The following is a 23,997-nucleotide window of genomic DNA, read 5'->3' as shown; positions in this document are numbered from 1 at the left end:
TGGCTGGGTCAAATGGTATTTCTGGTTCTAGATCCTTGAGGGATTGCCACACTGTTTTCCACAATGGTTGAACTAATTTATACTCCCACCAACAATGTAAAAGCGTTCCTATTTCTCCACATCCTCTCCAGCATCTGTTGTTTCCTGACTTTTTAGTGATTGCCATCCTAACTGACGTGAGATGGTATCTCATTGTGATTTTGATTTGCATTTCTTTAATGACCAGTGATTATGAGCATTTTTTCATATGTTTGTTGGCCGCATAAATGTCTTCTTTTGAGAAGTGTCTGTTCGTATCCTTTGCCCACTTTTTGATGGGGTTGTTTTTTTCTTGTAAATTTGTTTAAGTTCTTTATAGATTCTGGATATTAGCCCTTTGTCAGGTGGATAGATTGCAAAAATTTTCTCCCATTCTGTAGGTTGCCTGTTTACTCTGATGATAGTTTCTTTTGCTGTGCAGAAGCTCTTTAGTTTTTGTTGCCATTGCTTTTGGTGTTGTAGTCATGAAGTCTTTGTCCATGCCTATGTCCTAAATGGTATTGCCTAGGTTTTCTTCTAGGGTTTTTATGGTTTTAGGTCTGATGTTTAAGTCTTCAATCCATCTTGAGTTAATTTTTGTATAAGGTGTAAGGAAGGGGTCCAGTTTCAGTTTTCTGCGTATGGCAAGTCAGTTTTCCCAACACCATTTATTAAATAGGGAATCCTTTCCCCATTTCTTGTTTTTGTCAGGTTTGTAAAAGATCAGATGGTGGTAGATGTGTGGTGTTATTTCTGAGGCCTCTATTCTGTTCCATTGGTCTATATATCTGTTTTGGTACCAGTAGCATGCTGTTTTGGTTACTGTAGCCTTGCAGTATAGTTCGAAGTCAGGTAGCATAATGCCTCCAGCTTTGTTCTTTTTGCTTAGGATTGTCTTGGCTATGTGAGCTCTTTTTTTGGTTCCATATGAAATTTAAAGAGTTTTTTTTCTAATTCTGTGAGGAAAGTCAATGGTAACTTGATGGGGATAGCATTGAATCTATAAATTACTTTTTCACGATATTGATTTTTCTTATCCATGAGCATAGAATGTTTTTCCATTTGTTTATGTCCTCTCATTTCCTTGAGCAGTGGTTTGTAGTTCTCCTTGAAGAGGTCCCTCACATCCCTTGTAAGTTGGATTCCTAGGTATTTTATTCTCATTGTAGCAATTGTGAATGGGAGTTCACTCATGATTTGGCTCTCTGTCCGTTATTGGTGTATAGGAATACATGTGATCGTTGCACATTGATTTTGTATCCTGAGACTGCTGAAGTTGCTTATCAGCTTAAGGAGATTTTGGGCTGAGACGGTTGGGTTTTGTAAATATACAATCATGTCATCTGCAAACAGAGACAATTTGACTTCTTCTCTTCCTATTTGAATACCCTTTATTGCTTTCTCTTGCCTGATTGCCCTGGCCAGAACTTTCCTTTTTTTTTTTTTTTTTTTGAGACGGAGTCTTGCTCTGTCGCCCAGGCTGGGGTGCAGTGGCCGGATCTCAGCTCACTGCAAGCTCCGCCTCCCGGGTTTATGCCATTCTCCTGCCTCAACCTCCCGAGTAGCTGGGACTACAGGCGCCTGCCACCTCACCCGGCTACTTTTTTGTATTTTTTAGTAGAGACGGGGTTTCACCATGTTAGCCAGGATGGTCTCGATCTCCTGACCTCGCGATCCGCCCATCTCGGCCTCCCAAAGTGCTGGGATTACAGGCTTGAGCCACCACGCCCGGCCAAGAACTTTCAATACCATATTGAATAGGAGTGGTGAGATAGGGCATCCTGGTCTTGTGCTGGTTTTCAAAGGGAATACTTCCAGCTTTTGCCTATTCAGTATGATATTGGCTGTGGGTTTGTCATAAATAGCTCTTATTATTTTGAGATAAGTTTCATTAATACCTAGTTTATTGAGAGGTTTTAGCATGAGGGGCTGTTGAGTTTTATCAGAGGCCATTTCTGTATCTGTTGAGATAATCATGTGGTTTTTGTCATTGGTTCTGTTTACGTGATGGAGTACATTTATTGATTTGCGTATGTTGAACCAGCCTTGCATCCCAGGGATGAAGCCAACTTGATCGTGGTGGATAAGCTTTTTGATGTGCTGCTGGATTTGGTTTGCCAGTATTTTATTGAGGATTTTTGCATCCATGTTCATCAGGGATATTGGCCTGAAATTTTCTTTTTTCGTTGTGTCTCTGCCAGGTTTTGGTATCACGATGATGCTGGCCATATAAAATGAGTTAGGGAGGAGTCCCTCTTTTTCTATTGATTGGAATTGTTTCAGAAGGAATGGTACCAGCTCATCTTTGTACCTCTGGTAGAATTCGGCTGTGAATCTGTCTGGTCCTGGGCTTTTCTTGGTTGATAGGCTATTAATTACTGCCTCAATTACAGAACTTGTTATTGGTCTATTTGGGGATTTCACTTCTTCCTGGTTTAGTCTTGGGAGGGTTTATATGTCTAGGAATTTATCCATTTCTTGTAGATTTTCTCATTTATTTGCATAGAGGTGTTTATAGTATTCTCTGATGGTAGTTTGTATTTCTGTGGGATCAGTGGTGATATCCCCTTTATCATTTTTCATTGTGTCTGTTTTATTCTTCTCTTTTTTTTTCTTTATTAGTTTGGCTAGCGGTCTATCTATTTTGTTAATCTTTTCAAAAAACCAGTTCCTGGATTCATTGATTTTTTGAAAGGTTTTTTTGTGTCTCTATCTCCTTTAGTTCTAGGGCAAGGTTTTTTTTTTTTTAAAGGGGTTTCTCTGACTACTTACTTGTGATGTTGTTTAAACTTTTTCTTGTCTACTGTATTTCCTGTAAAGTGCAAGTTAGCTCTGTAGACTTGATTAGATCTGGGTTCAACATTCTAGGTGATGCAGTACTTCATATGTATCATACCAGAAAAAAATAATATTCAGATATCTCACTTTTAGTCATATTAAGAGTCAGAAGATTCAATTGGTGGTGTCATTATAGTTTGACAGCAGTCTTTATCTCATGGCTTCTTCCATTGAATATTATTGATCTTACACTAGTTCATTAAGGATTGAAAAATTATGATTTTCCAATTTTATCAGTTCTCGTTTATTTATTAGCTGGAAAACGTCTGTAAATAGAAGCATTTCTTTATCTACTGGGGCCATTGGATTACTTTGAAAAACAGTTCTTTTTGGAAAGGGTTTAAGTGCTTAATTCTTTCCATTTAATTGACAGTTTCAGAATGAGGAGTCTGTGTGCTGGTTATCTCCAGCTACTACTGTTGAATTTGTTGTTGTTGTTGTTGTTGTTTGGATTTCTTTGTCTTTTAGATATCAATATGAACTCATTTTAAGAAAACTCTTTAATGAACAATAATATACATACGAGAAGTACTCATATAACTCAATGGATTTTTATGTATGTAGGATATTTCAATCAGTTGCAATCATTTTTTAAATGCCTACATAGTCCTATATTAGGCTAGTAAGTACCATTTGAAGTAGGTCCTGAGTCCTTTTGATATAACCTCATTATTGTAATAGTTTACTTTCTTTCAGGCACAAGATTTTCCTGGGTTTATCTTGTAGCTGTCCTTTGCAAGAATGGAATCATCCTTCCAAACTGTTCCTTTTTAAAAAATTATTATTATACTTTAAGTTCTGGGATACATGTGCAGAACATGCAGGTTTGTTACATAGGTATACACGTGCTGTGGTGGTTTGCTGCACCCGGCAACCCATCATCTACATTAGGTGTTTCTCCGAATGCTCTCCCCTCCCTAGCTCCCTACTCCTCAACAGGCCCCGATATGTTATGTTCCCCTCCCTGTGTCCATGTGTTCTCATTGTTCAACTCCCCTTATGAGTGAGAACATACAGTGCCAAACTGTTTCTTTTAATGGAAATGGTTAGAGGCCACAATTTTAACTCTAGCAGCGCTCATTGCCAATAAGTTGTCATTATGAGTTTTCATTATTAAGGAAAGCTTTTATTATCCTGCATAGATCTCATTTTCAGTTATGAAGACTATAATTGTCAACAGGGAAAACTATACATACAAGTAATGTCTTTTCTTTAAAAAATGCGTGAAATTTCTACAAAATTTCTTCTTTACCCTACCACTACTCCTTCTCCCACAACTTAAGTTTTTTTAAATGCTGTTTTCATACAAGAAAGCAGGTTGAATATTTTATTATTTCCTTTTAATTGCCAGTTCTCTAAATAAGGAGTAAGTGGCCCAGTTACTCCAGGGGCATGCTGTGAGGCCGGCTTGAGCTTTTGTGTGCTCAGCACCCCGCTTACTTCCCTTCTCTCCTCCTTCCATTCTTCTTCTGCTGCTTTCCTTTCCTTTCCTTTCTTTTTTATGTAGCCTCTTTTGGTATTTGTGTAAACTCCTAGTTTGTAATAGGATAAATATATTTTAACAAATTGTATTCAGTTTTATTCTTTGATGCTCACAGTGTCCCCTCTTTGACCAGTAGGTATCCTTTCATATTAGCTTTTGTGTACTTTTGACGTAACTTCATTAGTCCTTGATGGCTATCTAACTTTTGGCACAAAAATTATATAAAACTCCTCCTAAAGGTCTTTCTTGCCTTTTCTTCCCAACTTCCATGCATATCAAGTGGTGCTGGTAGCTTTTAAAAAGTGGTTTTTTAACCCTATAAAAAATACTAATTTAAATATCCTTTTCCTTTGAATAATAGGATACCGCCCACCACCGTTTTCAGAAAAGTTCTTTCTAGTAGTAATTGAGAAGGACATCAATAATAACTCTATTCTGCATATGTGGCACCTTCATCTTAAATCTGTACAAGCATGTTTAGGTAAGTAATTATAGTTTCATACAGAGATGATACATAATAAATTCATTTGGTTAATTCTGTAAAATGAAGTTCCAGTAAACTGTAAATTGAGTTGCTGAATTATGTCTCTTCTAAACTTTTAATTACAAGGTCATAAATCATTAATGAAACTGGTTAATCCTAAAAACTAGCCTATGGGCACATTAGACATATTGGAAAAAAAAAAAAAGCTTGATTTATTTTTTTCAGTGAATATTTATTGAGTGCACATTATGACTGTTCTAGATGTCCATAGAACTAATATTGTACTTTTTTGTTAATACACATTCCCATGCAATACACTGTACATCATCAGCTTTATCATCATTAAAAGAAGCAGAACTGGCCGGGCGCGGTGGCTCATGCCTGTAATCCCAGAACTTTGGGAGGCCGAGGCAGGCAGATCATCAGGTCAGGAGATCAAGACCATCCTGGCTAACATGGTGAAACCCCATCTCTACTAAAAATACAAAAAATTAGCCAGGCGTGATGGCGGGCACCTGTAGTCCCAGCTACTCAGGAGACTGAAGCAGGAGGATGGCGTGAACCTGGAAGGTGGAGTTTGCAGTGAGCTGAGATTGTGCCACTGCACTTCAGCCTGAGTGACAGAGCAAGATTCCGTCTCAAAAAAAAAAAAGCAGAATTGCTGTTTGATAAAATATAATTGAGTGCCTGAGGCTTATAAGCAGAACTGTTTTTGTAGAACATTAAGAAATACAGGTTGAGCATGATGGCTCATGCCTGTAATCCCAGCACTTTGGGAGGCTAAGGCAGGATGATCGCTTGAGCCCAGGAATTCAAGATCAGCCTGGGCAATATAGTGAGACTTCATCTCTACAAAAAAATAAAGAATTAGTCAAGTATGGTGGCGTGTGCCTATACTTGGGAGGCTGAGATGGGAGGATTGCTTGAGCCCTTGAGGCAGAGGCTGCAATAAGCCGAGACTGCACCACTGCACTGCAGCCTAGGTGACAAAGTGAGACCCTGTCTCAAAAAAAAAAAAAAAAAAAGAAATGCAATTGTGATTAAAAAATTATTTCAGCCATTCTTTTGCTGTACACATTTAGATTAATCTCTAAACAAATAGGGAAATCTGTAGTATGAAGCAAAGAAATTGATCATAGTTTTTTTAAAAAACAAACTTTTACTTTTTGAGAGAATTGTTAAAATGAAGAAGTACATGGATAGCCATATCACATTGAATCTGCTTTAAACTGTTAACTCAAAATATTTGAGTTGTAATAGTTTATTATTTCTTGTAATTATATTAGTTGATTTTATACAACTTCTTATACAACATTTAATACAGTGAAAGAATAATTTGTACTTTTTTGTTCACATGTATTATACATTATCACATAACTTTGTAGGTAGCAGTTCTAACTGGGCCATGAATTGGCATTAGAAAAGCCAAATTATTTGACAGAACCTTTACCTTCACCTAGTTGAGCCTAATCTTCTGGAGGCACCAGGTATTTAAAAATTCTTTCAAAGCCTTTGGAGTTAATTTTTTGCATTATATGTTGTTTGACAGAAATGCAAGAGAAGGGATCTAAAACCAGTTCATCAGGAAGAGATTCACCCAGCAGAGAATATAGTAATTTCTAGAATTTGGCACAGAGATAGGAGTGACTCTGAAGAGATTTACAGAGGTAGTAACAGATCCTTGTGGGAGGACAGGAACTGTGTGATTCTGTTTGTCCCCACTGTTTATGAGGTGTGTGTCTCACTCAAGCCAGGGTTAGAGTTGAGTTGCTTGCCTACACTGTTTGTGACAGCAGTAGGTCACAGACAATGAGATTACAGTAGAGGCAAATAATTTACTCTTCTTAGCTGTGATAGAAAGCATCCATCTTTTTGTTCTAATCTTTGCTGCAGATTTAACAGTATATCCTGCCATTCACATTTAATGCTTAAATTTACCACAGTAGTGAATATCCTGTTAGAGGATAAATGATTGGTTTAAATTTTGTTAGAGAAGGGAACATGTTGAGTACCTTCTGGGTGCCAGGTACTGAGATTGGTGCTTTATATATGTGAGATAGACATTATACCCAGTTTACTAATGGAGTAAGGGTAAGTAACTTGAGCAAGACCCATTATATAGTTTGTCACAGAACCAAGTTTCAAAATCAGGCCTTGGTGACTCTAAAGTCTTTGCTTTTTTTTTCTGCTCTTATTTTCTTTCTTAGCATGAGATATATGTTAGAAAGTAGCATGCTTTACAGGAAGAGAAATGATGTAGTTTTAACCTTACTTTGCTGGTGAAAAAGTAGCCAGAGATGGTGAAGTGCCTGGCCTAAGGAAACACATCTCATTAGTGATAGAGCCAGGAGTGGGACTCCTGTATTCTGACTATGGATTCAAGTTTGTAGTCTCATTTCATTTTACAAAAAATTTTTTTTCATATTTCTTACTTATTGGCCTACCAGTATAAGATAGATTGACATGTTTAACAGAAACAAAAGAGGATTGATTATTATTTATTAGATATTCTGGTGCTCCTTGAGATGTACAAGGCAATAACATATCATCCCTGCCTTTAGTGAATTTGTGGTCCAATGGGGAGAGACAGATACACAAATAAATAAATAAATAAATAAATAAATAAATAAATAAATAAAATATAGAGTATCTCTTATATGTCACGGAAGAACAGATAACTGAATCTTAGAGATTTATACTCACTGGAAGTTCTTTGGAAGATCAAGTCAATATGGCTTACAAAGGCAGTCAACTAATATTGTCTTAAATTTTCTTACAACTTTTACTTTTTGTGTTCGTGATTTGAGTACTTGATAGGAGGCTGCTAGTGTAACATCTTCTTTGCCCCTAGCTAATTATATGGCCTCAGGAAAATCACTAAACTCTCTAAGTTTAAATTTCTTAATCTAAAAGTGAGGCAGTACATTGCTATTTCTTAAAGTTTGGTTCATGATCCATCTGTTTCAAAAACACCTGGGCTGCTTTACTAGGATCTACCCCATATCATCTAAATCAGTGTCTCTGTGGTTAGGCCTGGGAATTTGCGTGTTAACAAATTCCTCAAGCTTTTAATGTGTTTTAAAGGTTGTAAGCACTGGACTGTGTAAGGGGTTTCTTTTAGCTTTTACGTGTTGTGATTCTTCCCTGTCAGTCTCCCATGATAGAACTGATGCTAAGAAAGAGTAAAATTGTAAAAAAAAAAAAAAAAAAAAAAGCTTATCAGAGTAACTAAGCAAAAGTTTGAAAATTGACCTTGTCTCCAAAGTAATTTTTTAAAAAAATTTTATTGATGCATAATAATTATACATATTTACGGGGTACATGTGATGTTTTTATACATGGATAGAATATGTAATGATCATATCAGGGTATTTAGGATATTCATTACTTTGAAGTTTATTGTTTCTTCAGGTTGGGAACATTTCAGATCTTCTAGCAGATCTTCTGGCTCTTTTGAAATATGTATTGTTGTTAACTGTAGTCATTCTACTGTGCTATCAAACAATAGAACTTATTTCTTCTGTCTAACTTTTTGTTTGTACCTATTAAACAGTCTCTTCACCCACCCCACAACCCTTCCCATTCTCTCTTCACCCACCCCACAACCCTTCCCATTCTCTGGTGTCTGTTATTCTATTATCTACCTCCGTGAGATCCACTTTCTTAGCTCTCATATGTGAGGGAAAGAACAGGTGATATTTGTATTTCTGTGCCTGGCTTGTTTCACTTAACATAGTGACCTTTGGTTTCCAACTGTGTTGCTGCAAGTGACAGGATTTCATTCTTGTTTATAGCTGAATAGTATTCCATTGTGTATATACCACATTTTCTTTATCCGTGTATTCACTGATGGATACTTGGGTTGATTTTATGTCTTGGCTGTTGTGTATAGTGCTACAATAAATGTAGGGGTGCAGTTATCCATTTGATACACTGATTTCCTTTCCTTTGGATAAACACCTAGTAGTGAGATTGCTGAGTCATATGGTCATTCTATTTTAAAGAGTTCTCTTTTCTCTGTATCCTCACCTCCAAAATACTTTTAAGAAGCTATGTTTCTTAAATAATAACGAAGTAATATTCTAGCTCATATTTATAGTAATGATATACATACATTTTGTAATATTATAATTTATTTTTAAAGCTAAAGCTTCAGAAGGTGCTTCCTCTAAGAGTCTACTTTCAGTCCCTGGACAGAAGAATGTAGATTCTTCTCCAGAAACCTCTCCTAGTGTGAGCCCCATGCCACATTCTTCATCAATTGCCAATCTTCAAACTGCCAGTAAACTTATTCTGAGTTCTAGACTGGTGTATAGCCAACCCCTTGATCTCCCAGAATCAGTTGAAGTAATAAGAGCAACTCCTTCAGCAGGTAAGGTCATTTTAAGACTGCACAGTGGTAGCTCATAGTGATAAAATGTATAAACTCTTTAGTAGATAAAATACATGAACTCTTCTGAAATATGTGCTATGTTGACATTAAAATAAAGATTTATTTTCTTTTAATGATATGTCTAGATGTTTAGAAACACGTCTTTATTAGAAATAATTTCCTGACTGGGTGCAGTGGCTCACTTCTGTAATCCCAGCACCTTGGGAGGCTGAGGTGGGTGGATCACTTGAGGTCAGTAGTTCGAGACTACCCTGGCTAACATGGTGAAACCTTGTCTCTACTAAGAATACAAAAATTAGTTGGGCGTGGTGGCATGCACCTGTAATCCCAGCTACTTGGGAAGCTGAGGCAGGAGAATCGCTTGAACTCGAGAGGCGGAGGTTGCAGTGAGCCGACATTGCACTATTGCACTCCAGCCTGGGTGGGCAACAGAGCGAGACTATACACACACATACACACACACACAAATTTCCTGTGATAAATGTAATCAGCTTGACAGAAAATAGTGTAAATTTTTACTATTTTGTGTGTTTTTTTTTGAGACGGAGTCTTGCTCTGTTGCCCAGGCTGGAGTGCAGTGGTGCTATCTTGGCTCACTGCAAGCTCTCCTCCTGGGTTCACACCCATTCTCCTGCCTCAGCCTCCCAAATAACTGGGACTGCAGAAGCCTGCCACCGTGCCCGGCTAATTTTTTTGTATTTTTAGTAGAGACGGGGTTTCACCATGTTAGCCAGGATGGTCTCGATCTCCTGACCTCGTGATCCACCCGCCTCGGCCTCCCAAAGTACTGGGATTACAGGCGTGAGCTACCACGCCCGGCCAAAATAGTGTAAATATTTTAATGTGAGATGTCTTGCCTATACTTTGGAATATCATGATAGTAAAAATTTTAAAGAACAAATTCATTTGTAAACCACTGAGGCTTTTTTTTTTTTTAATTAAGACTTTTCGTTCACATTGTGGTAATCATATCTCACTTTTATTAAGAATGTTTGAACAAGGGTTGGCAGATACTCTGAGGAAAAATGTAGGATAAAAGATTATAGTTTGGCTGGTCTGGAATGATACCGACTTTAGCAAGATAGATAAGATATTTGGAGGGCAAGACTGGCAGCTGTATTTAAAGTGATCTGCTACTTGTAGAATTTTAATTGGGGAGTTTCTAGAATAGTGTTTTTTGGAAACCAAAACTGGAGGTTCAGGGCTGTTAATATTACTGGTGGATGATATTCAGTAAGGGTGTTTTCTCATTCATCCCTAAGACAAGTTTGCATTTACAGTTGGAAAGATCATATTGAGAAGAGTGTATTCTGGGCTTTTGTGGCTGGTGCAGATCTAGGCCAGTTTGTTAATCTTTCAAAATATTTGAAAGGTTTGGGTTATACTCAAGTTTATTGGCGTTCATGATAATAAATTATATTTTACAGAGGCCTTATAAAATGTCTTATTTGACAACAATATTCTAGGGGAAACAGTAACTGATCCCAGTTGTTTAGATGGAACAGGCTCAGATGATTAATTAAGTAGCTTTCCCACTGTTAATGAAATTATTGATGGATTGAAACTCAAATCCAGATCTTCTGACCTCAGATCTTAATCTCTATATCCCCTTGTCTTACAGTTGACAACAGATGTACCTTGTTAGTCTTTGGCAGTCAGGAATAGATAAGAGGGTTCTGGTTCAGTGCTAAGAGAGGATGAATTAAACTTGGTAGAATGGGTAAGATCTATTGGTCTGTTTTGCTGTCTGAAACAAAATTTAATGTACCACTTGGGGTCTGGATTATTTGAGGGAGGGTTGGGGCATTTGAAAGGCAAATTGTAAAGCTCAGTTAAGTATTCATGATGAAAATGATTAAATATATAGTATGAAAGTCTAGGGAGGCATGTTGTAAAGGTAAATGTAAATAATAGAAACACATTAAGGGTTGACTTATTTCAGTGCTTTTGAGTTTTATTTTAATTAAATGGTTGCCTCATTTAAACTTAATTACCTAAAAACAAATTAAGTGATTATTATTGCATACCTTGAATTCACTGATGGGCTCTTCAAGACCTTTATAGATACGTTGGCCAATGTACATTTAGTGGGATACTAGTTAAGAGGAAGACTACAGAGTTATTCTGAAGAAGCTCATAGTGACTTTGAATTGATCACATTCCAGAATTTGATTATTACCATATTATTTTGTGGCTTTATTATTATTATAACTAACTTTGCTTTTTCTTTTTTAAGGCCATCTGAGTTCTTCTTCAATTTATCCAGTGTGCCTTGCACCTTATTTAGTGGTTACAACTTGTTCTGACAATAAAGTACGCTTCTGGAAATGTTGTATGGAAACCAACCCAGACTGTAATAAAAGTGATGAGAAAGAAATTTATCATTGGAAGAGATGGCCTTTGATGAATGATGAAGGAGAAGATAATAGCAGTACAGTGAGCATCGTGGGAAGACCAGTTGCTGTTAGCTGTTCATACACAGGTCGTCTTGCAGTGGCTTATAAGCAACCTATCCACCATAATGGTTTTATTTCTAAAGAATTTTCCATGCATGTTTGTATATTTGAATGTGAATCTACAGGAGGATCAGAGTGGGTTTTAGAACAAACAATTCATCTTGATGATTTGGTTAAGGTTGGGAGTGTACTTGATTCAAGGGTCAGCGTTGACAGTAATCTGTTTGTGTATAGCAAGTCAGATGCACTCTTGAGCAAAGATAGATACCTTATTCCGAATATCAAACATTTAGTACATTTGGACTGGGTATCAAAAGAAGATGGCTCCCACATTCTTACAGTGGGGGTCGGTGCTAATATCTTCATGTATGGAAGGCTTTCAGGAATTGTGACTGAGCAAACCAACAGTAAGGATGGAGTAGCTGTCATTACTTTACCACTAGGTGGTAGTATCAAGCAAGGGGTTAGGTCAAGATGGGTTCTTCTTAGATCTATAGACTTGGTATCTTCCATTGATGGTACTCCTTCACTGCCTGTTTCTCTCTCTTGGGTAAGAGATGGGATATTGGTGGTAGGAATGGATTGTGAAATGCATGTATATGCACAGTGGAAGCATGCTGTCAAATTTGGAGACACTGAAGCTGACAGTCCTAATGCAGAAGAGGCAGCAATGCAAGATCATTTGACCTTTAAATCTAATATGCTGGCAAGAAAAAGTATTGTTGAAGGAACAGCTGTTTCTGATGATGTTTTTTGTTCACCAACTGTAATTCAAGATGGTGGCTTATTTGAGGCTGCACATGTACTTTCCCCTACTCTTCCACAGTATCATCCAACTCAGCTGTTAGAATTGATGGATTTAGGGAAAGTGCGAAGGGCTAAAGCCATTCTCTCTCATTTAGTAAAATGTATTGCAGGTGAAGTAGCAATAGTTAGAGATGCTGATGCTGGAGAAGGAACTAAGCGACATCTTTCTCGAACTATTAGTGTAAGCGGCAGTACAGCAAAGGAAACAGTCACCGTAGGAAAAGATGGTACTCGAGATTATACTGAGATAGATTCTATCCCTCCACTCCCACTATATGCATTACTTGCTGCAGATCAAGATATATCCTACAGAATTTCAGAAGAAAGTACAAAGATACCACAGAGCTATGAAGATCAGACAGTAAGTCAACCAGAGGATCAGTATTCAGAGCTGTTTCAAATCCAGGATATAACAACGGATGATATTGATTTAGAGCCCGAAAAGAGAGAAAACAAATCAAAAGTAATAAATCTTTCTCAATATGGACCAGCTTACTTTGGCCAAGAACATGCAAGGGTACTTTCAAGTCATCTTATGCACTCAAGTCTACCAGGCCTTACCCGTTTGGAGCAGATGTTCCTTGTAGCTTTGGCTGATACAGTGGCTACTACCAGTACTGAGCTTGATGAAAGCAGAGATAAGAGTTGCTCAGGTAAATATTCTCACTAAAAATGGATAAAGTTGTACCTAATAGAAATATTTGTATTATCTGTATACTGACTCATTTATTGAATTGTAGTCTCAACTTTCAAACTTTGCATGGGAAAGACCTCCTTAATAGGCAATTACTATTATATAATATGCTCAGAAAAGACAGTTGAGGCAGTCATATGAATGCACAGATTTGTGAGATCCATGTGCATTCTCTCATGAGTTTTTACACTGAAACCTTTGTGTCATTTTTGATTTATAATCTCTTGTTTTTTGTGTGTGTTTGGGTGGGTTTTTTGTTTGTCTGTTTTTTTGAGACAGGGTCTTGCTCTGTTGCCCAGGCTGGAGTTGCACAGTCACAGGTCACTGTAGCCTTAACCTCTCAGGCTCAAGTAATCTTCCCACCTCAGTCTCCTAAATAGCTGGGACCACAGGTGTGCACCACCATGGGGCCAAGCTAATCTCTTTTTTTTTTTTTTGTAGGGACTGGGTCTCCTTACGTTGCCCAGGCTAGTCTCGAACTCCTGAGCTCAAGCAGTCCTCCTGCCTTGGCCTCCCACAGTGCTGGGATTATAGGCATGAGTCACCATGGACTGGCCAAGTCTCTCGTTTTTTAAAATCAGATTGATCCCTGTGATTTTTCCTTTGATAATAACAGCCCATTTGTTAATGTTACTGTGGAATCATGAGGCTTATTGGGACCTCATGGGCTCAACTTGTTGGTCTTCCCATTTCTAGCCATAAACAACTTTTTACAATTACCTAATTTTCTCCAAAAAGTCTCTTCAGAGAGCTTTCCTTACAGTTAATGTCATAACGTATTTTGCCTAATTCATTCTCTAACTAGAAAATTTTTGGCTGCTTCCTGGAACTAGATTCCATTCTCTTTTATGCACATAGTTCAGGGTAATGTTGTAGATTGTAGATGATAGCATTGGCAAAGGAAACTGAAAATTAATGATCAAAATTTCATTAATTCAAAATCTTCTAGCAGATAGCTATTACTATGTTTAACTTTATAGATGAAGACACTGATCCTTAAGAAATTAAGGGACTCACCTGAGATCACATAGGCATTAAGGAGTAGAAGTGGGGTTCATATGTGGATAAATTATTGACTCAAAGCCTGTACCCTTTTAACTATTTCATAATTTCCAGATTTGTGGGGGAAAGGCAGCTGGAAAATATCTCTTCATGTAGATTTACATCCCTATAGTATATCCCCCAAAGTTTTCTCCTCTGCAGGTTAAAGTAACTAGAGACCTTCTAGGGTTTTGCCTATGACTTATTTTCTCACTATTAATTGGAAAAGAAAAATCTTAACCATTATGAGGTTGTATGCAGTTGAGTGAGATTCTTCCCAGAACAACCTTAAGCTTGTGTTGTGTGTTTAATATATATTAGTTTTTACTGTGGGACATTAAGAAAGTAGGCATGCCATAATTTGTAAAACAAAACAGTTTACACTTTCTAATACAAAAGTGTATCATTGGCTAAAGCAATATAGAAATAGTGTATCCTGGACACAGTGGACATTGATGAGGTAATAAGGCAGGAATGAATGTCTCCATTTCACAGGTGGGAAACCGAAGGTCAGAGATTAAATGAGTTACACGTCTCAGTAAATGGATTCTAAGTAAATGAGTTCTTCCACTTGTTTCGGTGAAACAGTGTACAGTCATTCTTGACTCTGCTTTCTCTTATACCTCATATCCAGTTCATTGGCAAATGCTATCAGTTCTATTAATATCCAGAATCCAACAATCAATTATCATTACCTCTGCAGTTACTACTCTGGTCCAAGTCCCTGTCATCTCCTAACTGCTTTATTCTTGTTACCTCCGTCTGTTCTTTGCCTAGGAACCAGTGATTCTTTTAAAATCAAATCACATTAAATCTCTCCTTTGCTCAACATAAACCGGTGCCTTCCTGTCTCACTTTAGAATAAAAGTTAAGAGCCTTAAAGTGGCCTAAAAGTCCCACACAGTCTGTGCTCATTTCTGCTCTATTAGAATGCTCTTCTTCCAGATTCATGCATGGCTCATTCCTTTACTTCCTCAAATTGCTGCTGGCATGTCATCTTATTGGAGAGTTCTTTCCTGGCCATACTGTATGAAATAGAACTCTCTTACTCTAGCATTCCCTATCTCTCAGTCCTGCTTTATTTCTGTTCGTAGCATTAATTTCCACATATTATTTGTTTATTGTTTGTCTCTACCTCCTAAAATATGATCCCCAAGAGAGTAGGGACTTTGCCTTATTCACTGCTGATTTCCCAGTACCCAAAGAGTTCCTCACATGTAATAGATGCTTGATTTGTTGAATGAATAAGTGGACAAATGAGCATGGTGGCTCACACCTTTAATGGCAGCACTTTGGGAGGCTAAGGTGGGAGGATTGCTTGAGGCCAGGACTTTTAGACCATCTTGGGCAACATAGCGAGATCCTATGTCTATAAATAAATAAATAGATAGATATTAGGTTGGTGCAAAAGTAATGGCAAAACTGCAAATACTTTTGCACCAACCTAATAGCTATCTATCTAGCTAAATAGATAGATAGATGGATAGATAGATAGATGGATTGATATAGGTAGTGAAAAACAGAGCTAGGGCTTGATCTTTGGCCATTTAAAAGTTTTTTGTTTTTTTTTTTTTTTGGAAAATACTGTTTGATTGTATAATGTTTGAGTACTTCTGAAGTGTCAGTTATTGGGCTAGGTGCTGTCAGTATTTTTCCTTTGCTTTTATCCAGCAGTGGCTATAGTTTTGGTTACACTTGCCACACCTTCATACTTCGACTAAGTGGAATTCATTTGTATAAATAAATTTGTGGGATCAAGGTGAAGATTCAGCCTAACCATGTAACACTAACTAGCCAGGGGATTCAAATTTTAAATCTTTGGTAGTACGATATTTCAGTTAATTTAACCAAGGTAGAAAATATTACCTGTTTAAATATATAACAAATGATTTCACATCAGTTATGTAATTTCCATTACATCTCATTGGAATTCGTGTAGAAAATATTATTAAAAGTTGTACCTAACATACTATAGTTAATATATTTTTTATTGGATTTCAAGATGTCTTTCATTTATTATGTCACTATAAATGCTTTTGTTATCTGTTCTAATAGTTAATTGTATTTCCCCAAATCATTTTTCTTTTAAGAGTTTTAGTAGTCACATATATTTTTTTGTAAAGATACGATTTTTTTGTAAAAACGTTAAAGTGTTCAGGAAGGAATACACTGAAAATATCTTATGTATTTTATATAAATTATGACTAAGTTTAATGTTTATTTTATAGCTTATCAGTTTGTGGCCTCTTGCATTCCTTTTTCCTTAAACGTATTTTCTGTTTAAATTACAGGAAGAGATACATTAGATGAGTGTGGTTTGAGGTACTTGTTAGCTATGCGCCTACACACATGCCTTTTGACATCTCTGCCTCCCTTATACCGAGTGCAGCTACTGCATCAAGGTAATTCACTCACTGAAGCTTTGCCAACTTTTACTTAATATTGGAGCAGTGGGGTTTATTCACATTTGTGTGTAAACATTAGGTAAGTCATTACGTGCATACCTATCACTGGCCTTAAGATCTTTCTGTCACATAGTACCCACTTACCATTTTTCTATGCATCCTTCGGCTCTATTCTGTGACTTACTCTTCTAACTAAGTTTAGAATAGAATTTATTTACTGAAGTAGTAGCTTAGGGGGTAAATGTGGTATGCCTGAGGTGGTAACCTGAAGTGGCTCTCTGTAAAGTAGCCCTAAATATCTTGATGTCTTTTCTTTGAAAAATTGTGTAAACTTTGCTCTGTGATATGTTTTTGTATTTATTTTAATGTAAGCATTATGTTCCAGTTATTTGTCAGCAAGTAAAGTTGATGATTCAGGAAGATCTGCCATATTGATAACAGTGGATTTGCATACTTCAAGCATACTGCCACACCTGATTTGAGACATAAGGATTTATATCAGCCTTGTTATTACAGATTAAAAAATTGAAACCATAGAATTAAAAGTGACCTGCCCAGGATACAGGACTATTTATTAGAAGATTTGGAGTTCGAATCCCAGTCCAGAGCTCATTTCATTGGACCATATTTCTTTTGAAACCAACATCTTGGAAAGAGTCCCATAATATATGTCTTAGTATTACAGAACCTAGAACACTACGCTTGATAGACTGTTATTCCTACCCATGGCACTTATACCCTTTAACCTATGAATGTTCTTTGAAAACACAACTTTAAATAGCCATCTGAAATTCTGTGTCTAAACTGTATTTTGTCTACCCAATCCTTTATTTTTGAAATAGATTTTGCTGAGGTTTTTTTTCTGTTTGAATTGTCACTGTAATGAAGAACCTTGTAGCTTGGCAAGTAAGTATTTACATTCCTGTTTATTTCCTCATGCTAGTTTTCTAGCAGTGGAATTACTGAATCAAAAGGCGTGAAAATTATTCACTCTTGATAAGTATCATGAAAATGCCCTTCAGAAATACTGTGCTCATTTACATTCCCAGAAGTTTGTATACACTTACTGTGTACTCACAAAAATTGAAAACAAAAAATTATTAAAAATGTAAAATAAAGAAAGTTTGATGATGCCAAAACTCAACCCATTGCCCACATTTGATATTAACATTTTAAGCAATCTATGCCATTTGGATAGATTTTTAAAATGGTATCTCCATGTTCTCTTTAATTTTGGGTGATAGTCAAGTGGTATTGAATCAATTAATAACAATTTTTTACATTTCCTAGGGCAATCTAAAACACTTCAAATTTCTAAAACGTTTTCAAATTCCATTTTCCCTTCTACTACAGTTAAAGCATGGGCAATGAGAAGTGACTGGTGTTATAGGTGATAGTCCTGGGACCAGTTTTCAGAGAAAAATTAAGTAGCCAGTATGTAGATAGAAAAGCTGAGAAGCGCAGAGGTAAACTGTAGAGAATAGCCTGCCATTGGTAGGTAAATAAAAAGAAGTGCCTGTTGGTGCCCCTGTTCTTTTTCTTCCCTAATAACGTTTTTCACCTCTGCAGGTTTTCAAATACATTCACTGCTCTTAATCTTGCTTTCTGAACCTAATTCTTCTGACATGTCTGTGTGTATTTTTGTTTTGTTTCTTCTTATACCAAAATTTTAATTAATTTAAGGATATAGAATGTAATATGCTATGTATTATTTTATATTATAAATTTTGTATCAGCAAATTATGCATTTTGTGTTGCTGTATATTAGTTTCTAAAGCAGAATTTCAATTATATGATGCAGTAATTCTCTCTTACAGCAGAGATTTAAATAGTCAAAAAATTAGTCTGTCTTTCAGGTTATTAAAAACTAAATTGATTTTATTAAAAATTTTGTCCGGTGTTTTCCCCTAAATTTATAGTGGCAGCCAAGACATGTTGCATTAGTTTTGTGTTATGATTACAAACACAGTTGTTATATGAGTGTTGGCAATGGGAAATTTAAGAGAGTTAAGATTGTTATTCAAAATAATAATAGTTTTTTGTTTTTTACTTTCTAAAGGAATTATAGTGAAGCAGTAATTATTAGAAAAGCTTTAAACTGCATACAAAATCTGTATAGTAGTTGATAATGAAAAAAATTATGTGTAACAGTATTGATACTTAATAGCACTGAGAGGCCTGTGTTGTAATGTGACTTTCATTGACCTCAGACATTTCTTTATTTCTAAAATGAGTTCATAGAGATGGCTACTTGGACTAGTTTGGCTTCTTTCCAAGGCTTCCCAGAGTTCTTTCCAGCATTCCCATTATTCATTACCATTCTGCATGGTTCACATTCATTATGTTGTGTTTTTACCTACTCTAAGTCGAATTTCAGTAAGAGTGTTATTAATAATTGAACTGTTGATAAATCCATTAGTACTTGGAAGTCTAATAGCATCAGTAAAGATTTTATTGCCTCTACAAATAGCCTAGATCTCTGTCAGTCTTCTCCCAGGAGGAAAAAAAAACAAACCCAAAACAAAAAACAATGTTCATCAAAAAGCATCAATATTAGGCACTTTAAACTACTTTTAACTGAAGGCACTAAAAACAGAGGAATGTACATCATGATTGCAACTTACCCTTATATTTTCTGGAACTCTCATGAAGTTTAGAGCTTGCTTTGAAGTGATATTTAGCTCCATGGGTAGAGAGAAGAATGGGGTAGTGGTGCTAGAATCGACATCCAGGCCGGTGAGCCAAGTGCTTTTGACTTGAACGAAGCTTTCACCATGCTTTCCTTCCCCTGGGCTCTTGTCGGGGACAACACACCTTGTGTCCTCTTGGGCAGGCTGGATTCACAGGTCCTCGTGACAGAGAAATCTGGAATCAGGCCTGGGCCCTGCACTCTTAGTTGTGTGAGCTTGGGCAGCTCTTGTGACGCCTTGACAAATTTGGTGTGCCATATGTGTGAATGGCCTGATACTCAAATATTTTTATTTCTAATGATTAAGTTTTAGTGTCCCTATTTTTGTAGGGGAAACAAAAACAAATGTTTGGGGAAAAAGAGATTTGGATTTTGTGTATCACATTATTGATCTTGTATTCAGAAACTTATAGTATAAAGTCCTGAATCGATGACAGACTGCCTTTCACTCTTTCTGCTTCAAAATTCTTTCCAAAACGAATGCGTATGTGACTGCATGAAAAGTTGTTTTTCTTATTTGATACAATTATGAAGGTTGTTATTTTATATTTCCAATTTAGGTGTGTCTACATGCCATTTTGCTTGGGCTTTTCATTCTGAGGCTGAAGAAGAACTGATTAATATGATTCCAGCAATTCAGAGAGGGGATCCCCAGTGGTCTGAATTAAGAGCTATGGGAATAGGGTGGTGGGTGAGGAACATTAACACGCTTCGAAGATGCATTGAAAAGGTAACTTTTTTTTTAGTGGATTTTGAGTTATATTAAAAAAAAAAAACTTTTCCTAAAGAAAAAAAGATACTGTCTCCCAGAAAACCTGTAGTGGGAAATTTGTTTGTCTATCTTGAGGTCTTGATATATATATATATACATTTTTTTTTGGAGATGGAATTTCACTCTTGTCGCCTAGGCTGGAGTGCAATGGCGTGATCTTAGCTCACTACAACCTCTGCCTCCTGGGTTCAAGTGATTTTCCTGCCTCAGCCTCCCAAGTAACTGGGACTACAGGCGTGTGCCACCACACTCAGCTAATTTTTGTATTTTTAGTAGAGACAGGGTTTCACCCATGTTGGCCAGGATGGTCTCGAATCCCTGACCTCAGGCGATCTGCCCTCCTCGGCCTCCCAAATGGCTGGGATTACAGACGTGAACCACCATGACTGGTGAGACTTTTTAAAATAAAGTTTCTGGAGATTACAAAAACTTGACCTTCATAAAACATCCATGCAGTATGATATTGTGTCTTTCTATATAGGCTGAATTTATAATATATCCGTGGAATAATAATATTTTCTGTTATTAATTGAGGTGTGCTCTAGTTTAAGAAAATGCAAAAATCTAAATTTAGAAAGTAAACTTGAGTTCTTGTTTGTTATTTACATTACAAATTAAACTTTTTATACAAAGGACTCTCTGCATCACTAGTTTAATAAGTAGCAAACGTTCTTTGCACGCTTGAAATCTCATTGGATAAAAACAGTTTTGATTTGTATGTACTTGAAGAACATATCTGTGGCAGCAAGTGAAATGGCTATAAAAGTTTTTAGGGCAGGTTTTTGGAGTCAGTTTTCTGGTAGATTCCTTTTAGGAAAAAAAAAATCAGTTCAGCTCTCTACCAGGTTTGGTGCCAGTTGCTTTTCATAAATAATTCCATGTTATGTTCTAATCAACCCTATGTCATCATTTCCATTTTACACATAATGGAACTAAGATTCAGAGAGGCTAGGTAACAAGCCCAAACTCCAGTCATTTATAAATGTTAGATTTAGCCTGTGCCCTTTCTACTTTAGCAGGATTAGGAAAGTGGAATTCTCATTCATATTTTCCTTTTAGTCCTTTGGAATTCCCTGGAGTACAATCAGTGGTACTATATTTGTGAAGTATGAATTTGTTTCTCTGAAGGATGCCAAGACCTTTTCCTGATTAATTCCTTAATAGTAGTTCCCCAAAGAAGACTCACCTGGTAAACTTATGTAGAATGCATATTCTCCATCTCATAACCAGAGATTTTAATTTGGTAGGTTAGTGGTAAGGCTGAGGTTTCTTCATCTTAATCAGCATCCCATGATTCTGGTGTGTATGGTTGTCAGATCACAGTTTTAAATGTGAGTCTAAAAGTATTATTTTTCTGTTACATGTAAGGCTACCAACAAAATACCAGTATTTTCTTTTCTAAAATAAGCACAGATATAAGAAGGAATTCATTCCTGCACCAACTAAAAAATGTGATTTCTGATGTACAGGAAAAGTTAATTGTTAAAGAATATAAATGATGCAGTATCTACATTAAATCTTTTATATTCCAAAGCACTGGATAAAAGAGGACATATTTTATCTGAATTGTTTCAGATGTATCCCACAAAGATTTTACTTCTTGTCAACATGTGTCTTGTCATTATAATTATCTGTGGTAATATACATATGATTTATTTCCGCAAGTAATTTATTTCTTAAAATTAAATCAAAGGGATATGTACATTTTCTGCCTTGAAATGTGTATTATAAATCAGCTGAATACAAATAAAATTCTTCTAAAACTGATGGAGCATATTGAAGCACTAAGTTAAATGATAAGGGGCAGAGAACACAATTAAAAGGGGGAAGGGAAAAGAGTATTGAGAGTAAAATGTTTTCTTTTTTTCCTTTCTTTTTTTTTTTTTGAGATGGAGTCTCACTCTGTCACCCAGGCTGAAGTGCAGTGGTGTAATCTTGGCTCACTGCAACCTGTTCCTCCCGGGTTGAAGCAATTCTCCCACCCAGCCTCCGAGTAGCTGGGACTACAGGTGTGCGCCACCACGCCTGGCTAATTTTTGTATTAGTAGAGATGGGGTTTCACCACGTTGGCCAGACTTCCCTCGAACTCCTGACCTCAAGTGATCTGCCTGTCTTGGCCTCCCAAAATGCTGGGATTACAGGCATGAACCACTGCGCCCAACCCAAGAGTAAAGCATTTTCGTGATGTAATTTAGGTGTCTTCCCTTTTTCCCATACCTTAGTGTTATAGCTTCCTGCTTTGCCATCAATGTGAGCTAATTAATAAAACGTCCACTGTTTTTTTGTCAGTATGCCTTTCAGCTTAATGATTTGCAGAGGCTGTATCTCAGCATCCTGGAAAAATCAGATATGGCCTATATGCTCTTATGTTTAAGACAGTATGATTACATACAGTATAACATGTTGAATTTTCAAGAAAAAACTCACATCTATTGAATATTCTGCCTTCTTTATTGCTTTCTATGTTAGTTTCAGTTCTACGTGGGTTCTATTCCCTTTTCTAACCCTTACTGTGTGACTGTAGGCAATTCACTTAACCTTTCTGTCTCAGTCACTTCATCTGTAAAATGGGAATAATGATAGAACTTCATGGTTTGTAGTGATGCAATAAGATAACAAAAGGTGCATAGACTCGTGCCCAGTACATGGTAAATAGTCAATAAGTGCTGGCTGTAATTATGATTTTTACCATAATTACTGGCTTGCAAATGATTATCTCTAGGAGCGTGTATTAATATTATAACCTACTGAAGACTGTGAAACAGAACCAACTTTTTCTGTCTCTACAGTTTCTATCAGCCATGGAAGTAGCAGGGAAACATTGTTGATTAATTGATTGTAATTCTTTTGTCAAATTATTAATTTAATATTTAATTTATCATTTAGGTTGCCAAAGCTTCTTTTCAAAGGAACAATGATGCCTTAGATGCTGCACTATTCTACCTTTCAATGAAGAAGAAAGCAGTAGTGTGGGGTCTGTTTAGGTAAGTTGCCTTGACACTTAATGTGATTCAACAGAATGAAGATTGTGCTGTAAGAAACCTAATGCTTTTGAAAATAATTAGGTGTATGAGCTTCATCAAATCAACTTCTATGCGACTTGGTTCCTTTAGCTGAAAAAAAGGGTAAAATATATTTTCAGTTTAATCTAAGGGGTGGAATGTTTTAAAAGTTGATAAAAGCACTTTGCAAAGTAAAAAATGCTTTCGTTTCCTAGTTATGTATACATAAGGCGTTGACATTCCTTATTAGAAGTGAAGAGATGCGTGATAACAAATGCCTGTTCTTCTTTTAGATTTATGTTTGAGGTTTTTATTTTATATTTTTATACATTTTGTAGAACATTTTAAATTTGGTTAAACCACTTTATGTTTCTGCTTGGTTCCCAGGTCACAGCATGATGAAAAAATGACAACATTTTTCAGCCACAACTTTAATGAAGATAGATGGCGAAAAGCTGCTTTGAAAAATGCTTTTTCCTTACTTGGAAAACAACGCTTTGAACAATCCGCTGCTTTTTTCTTGCTAGCGGGTTCGTTGAAAGATGCCATAGAGGTATAAATAAGAAAACACACTATATAATACTTGTAAAAGATTGAAAACCTGAGAAGGTTGTAGAGGAGATCGTAACTTTTTATCATATGTTTGTAAGGACACAGAATAACTACAAAGGTTGCTGTACTTAAAATAGTGGCCCTGTGGTAAAGGAAAATATGAATAAATTCAAGGGAGAAACAAATGAAAAATTTCAGGTTGGGCATGGTGGCTCTTGCCTGTAATCCCAGCTCTTTGGGAGGCCGAGGAGGGTGGATCACCTGATAGTCCCAGCTACTTGGGAGGCTGAGGCAAGAGAATCACTTGAACCTGAGAGACGGAGGTTGTAGTGAGGTGAGATCGCGACACTGTACTCCAGCCTG

The 23,997-nt window shown here is 36.6% G+C and overlaps 1 protein-coding gene across 1 annotated transcript in view; it reads left to right on the top strand.

The window, feature by feature from the left end:
• Positions 1–23,641, top strand: part of LOC105543950 (dmX-like protein 2) — a 148,251-nt gene extending 124,610 nt beyond the window's left edge. Inside the window, exons 16-22 of the mRNA XM_011986154.1 lie at positions 4,701–4,820; positions 8,968–9,195; positions 11,453–13,132; positions 16,506–16,616; positions 19,869–20,038; positions 22,967–23,064; positions 23,470–23,641. Of these exons, the coding sequence (XP_011841544.1) occupies positions 4,701–4,820; positions 8,968–9,195; positions 11,453–13,132; positions 16,506–16,616; positions 19,869–20,038; positions 22,967–23,064; positions 23,470–23,641 (2,579 nt within the window). The remainder of the gene's footprint in view (positions 1–4,700; positions 4,821–8,967; positions 9,196–11,452; positions 13,133–16,505; positions 16,617–19,868; positions 20,039–22,966; positions 23,065–23,469) is intronic.
• The last annotated feature ends 356 nt before the right edge of the window (positions 23,642–23,997 follow it).

The sequence above is a fragment of the Mandrillus leucophaeus genome, unplaced genomic scaffold (genome assembly GCF_000951045.1).
Source record: "Mandrillus leucophaeus isolate KB7577 unplaced genomic scaffold, Mleu.le_1.0 Scaffold108, whole genome shotgun sequence".
In the NCBI taxonomy this organism is placed as follows: domain Eukaryota; kingdom Metazoa; phylum Chordata; class Mammalia; order Primates; family Cercopithecidae; genus Mandrillus; species Mandrillus leucophaeus.
Note: the sequence above shows the minus strand (reverse complement) of the source record. Positions and strands in the feature narration are given on the sequence as shown.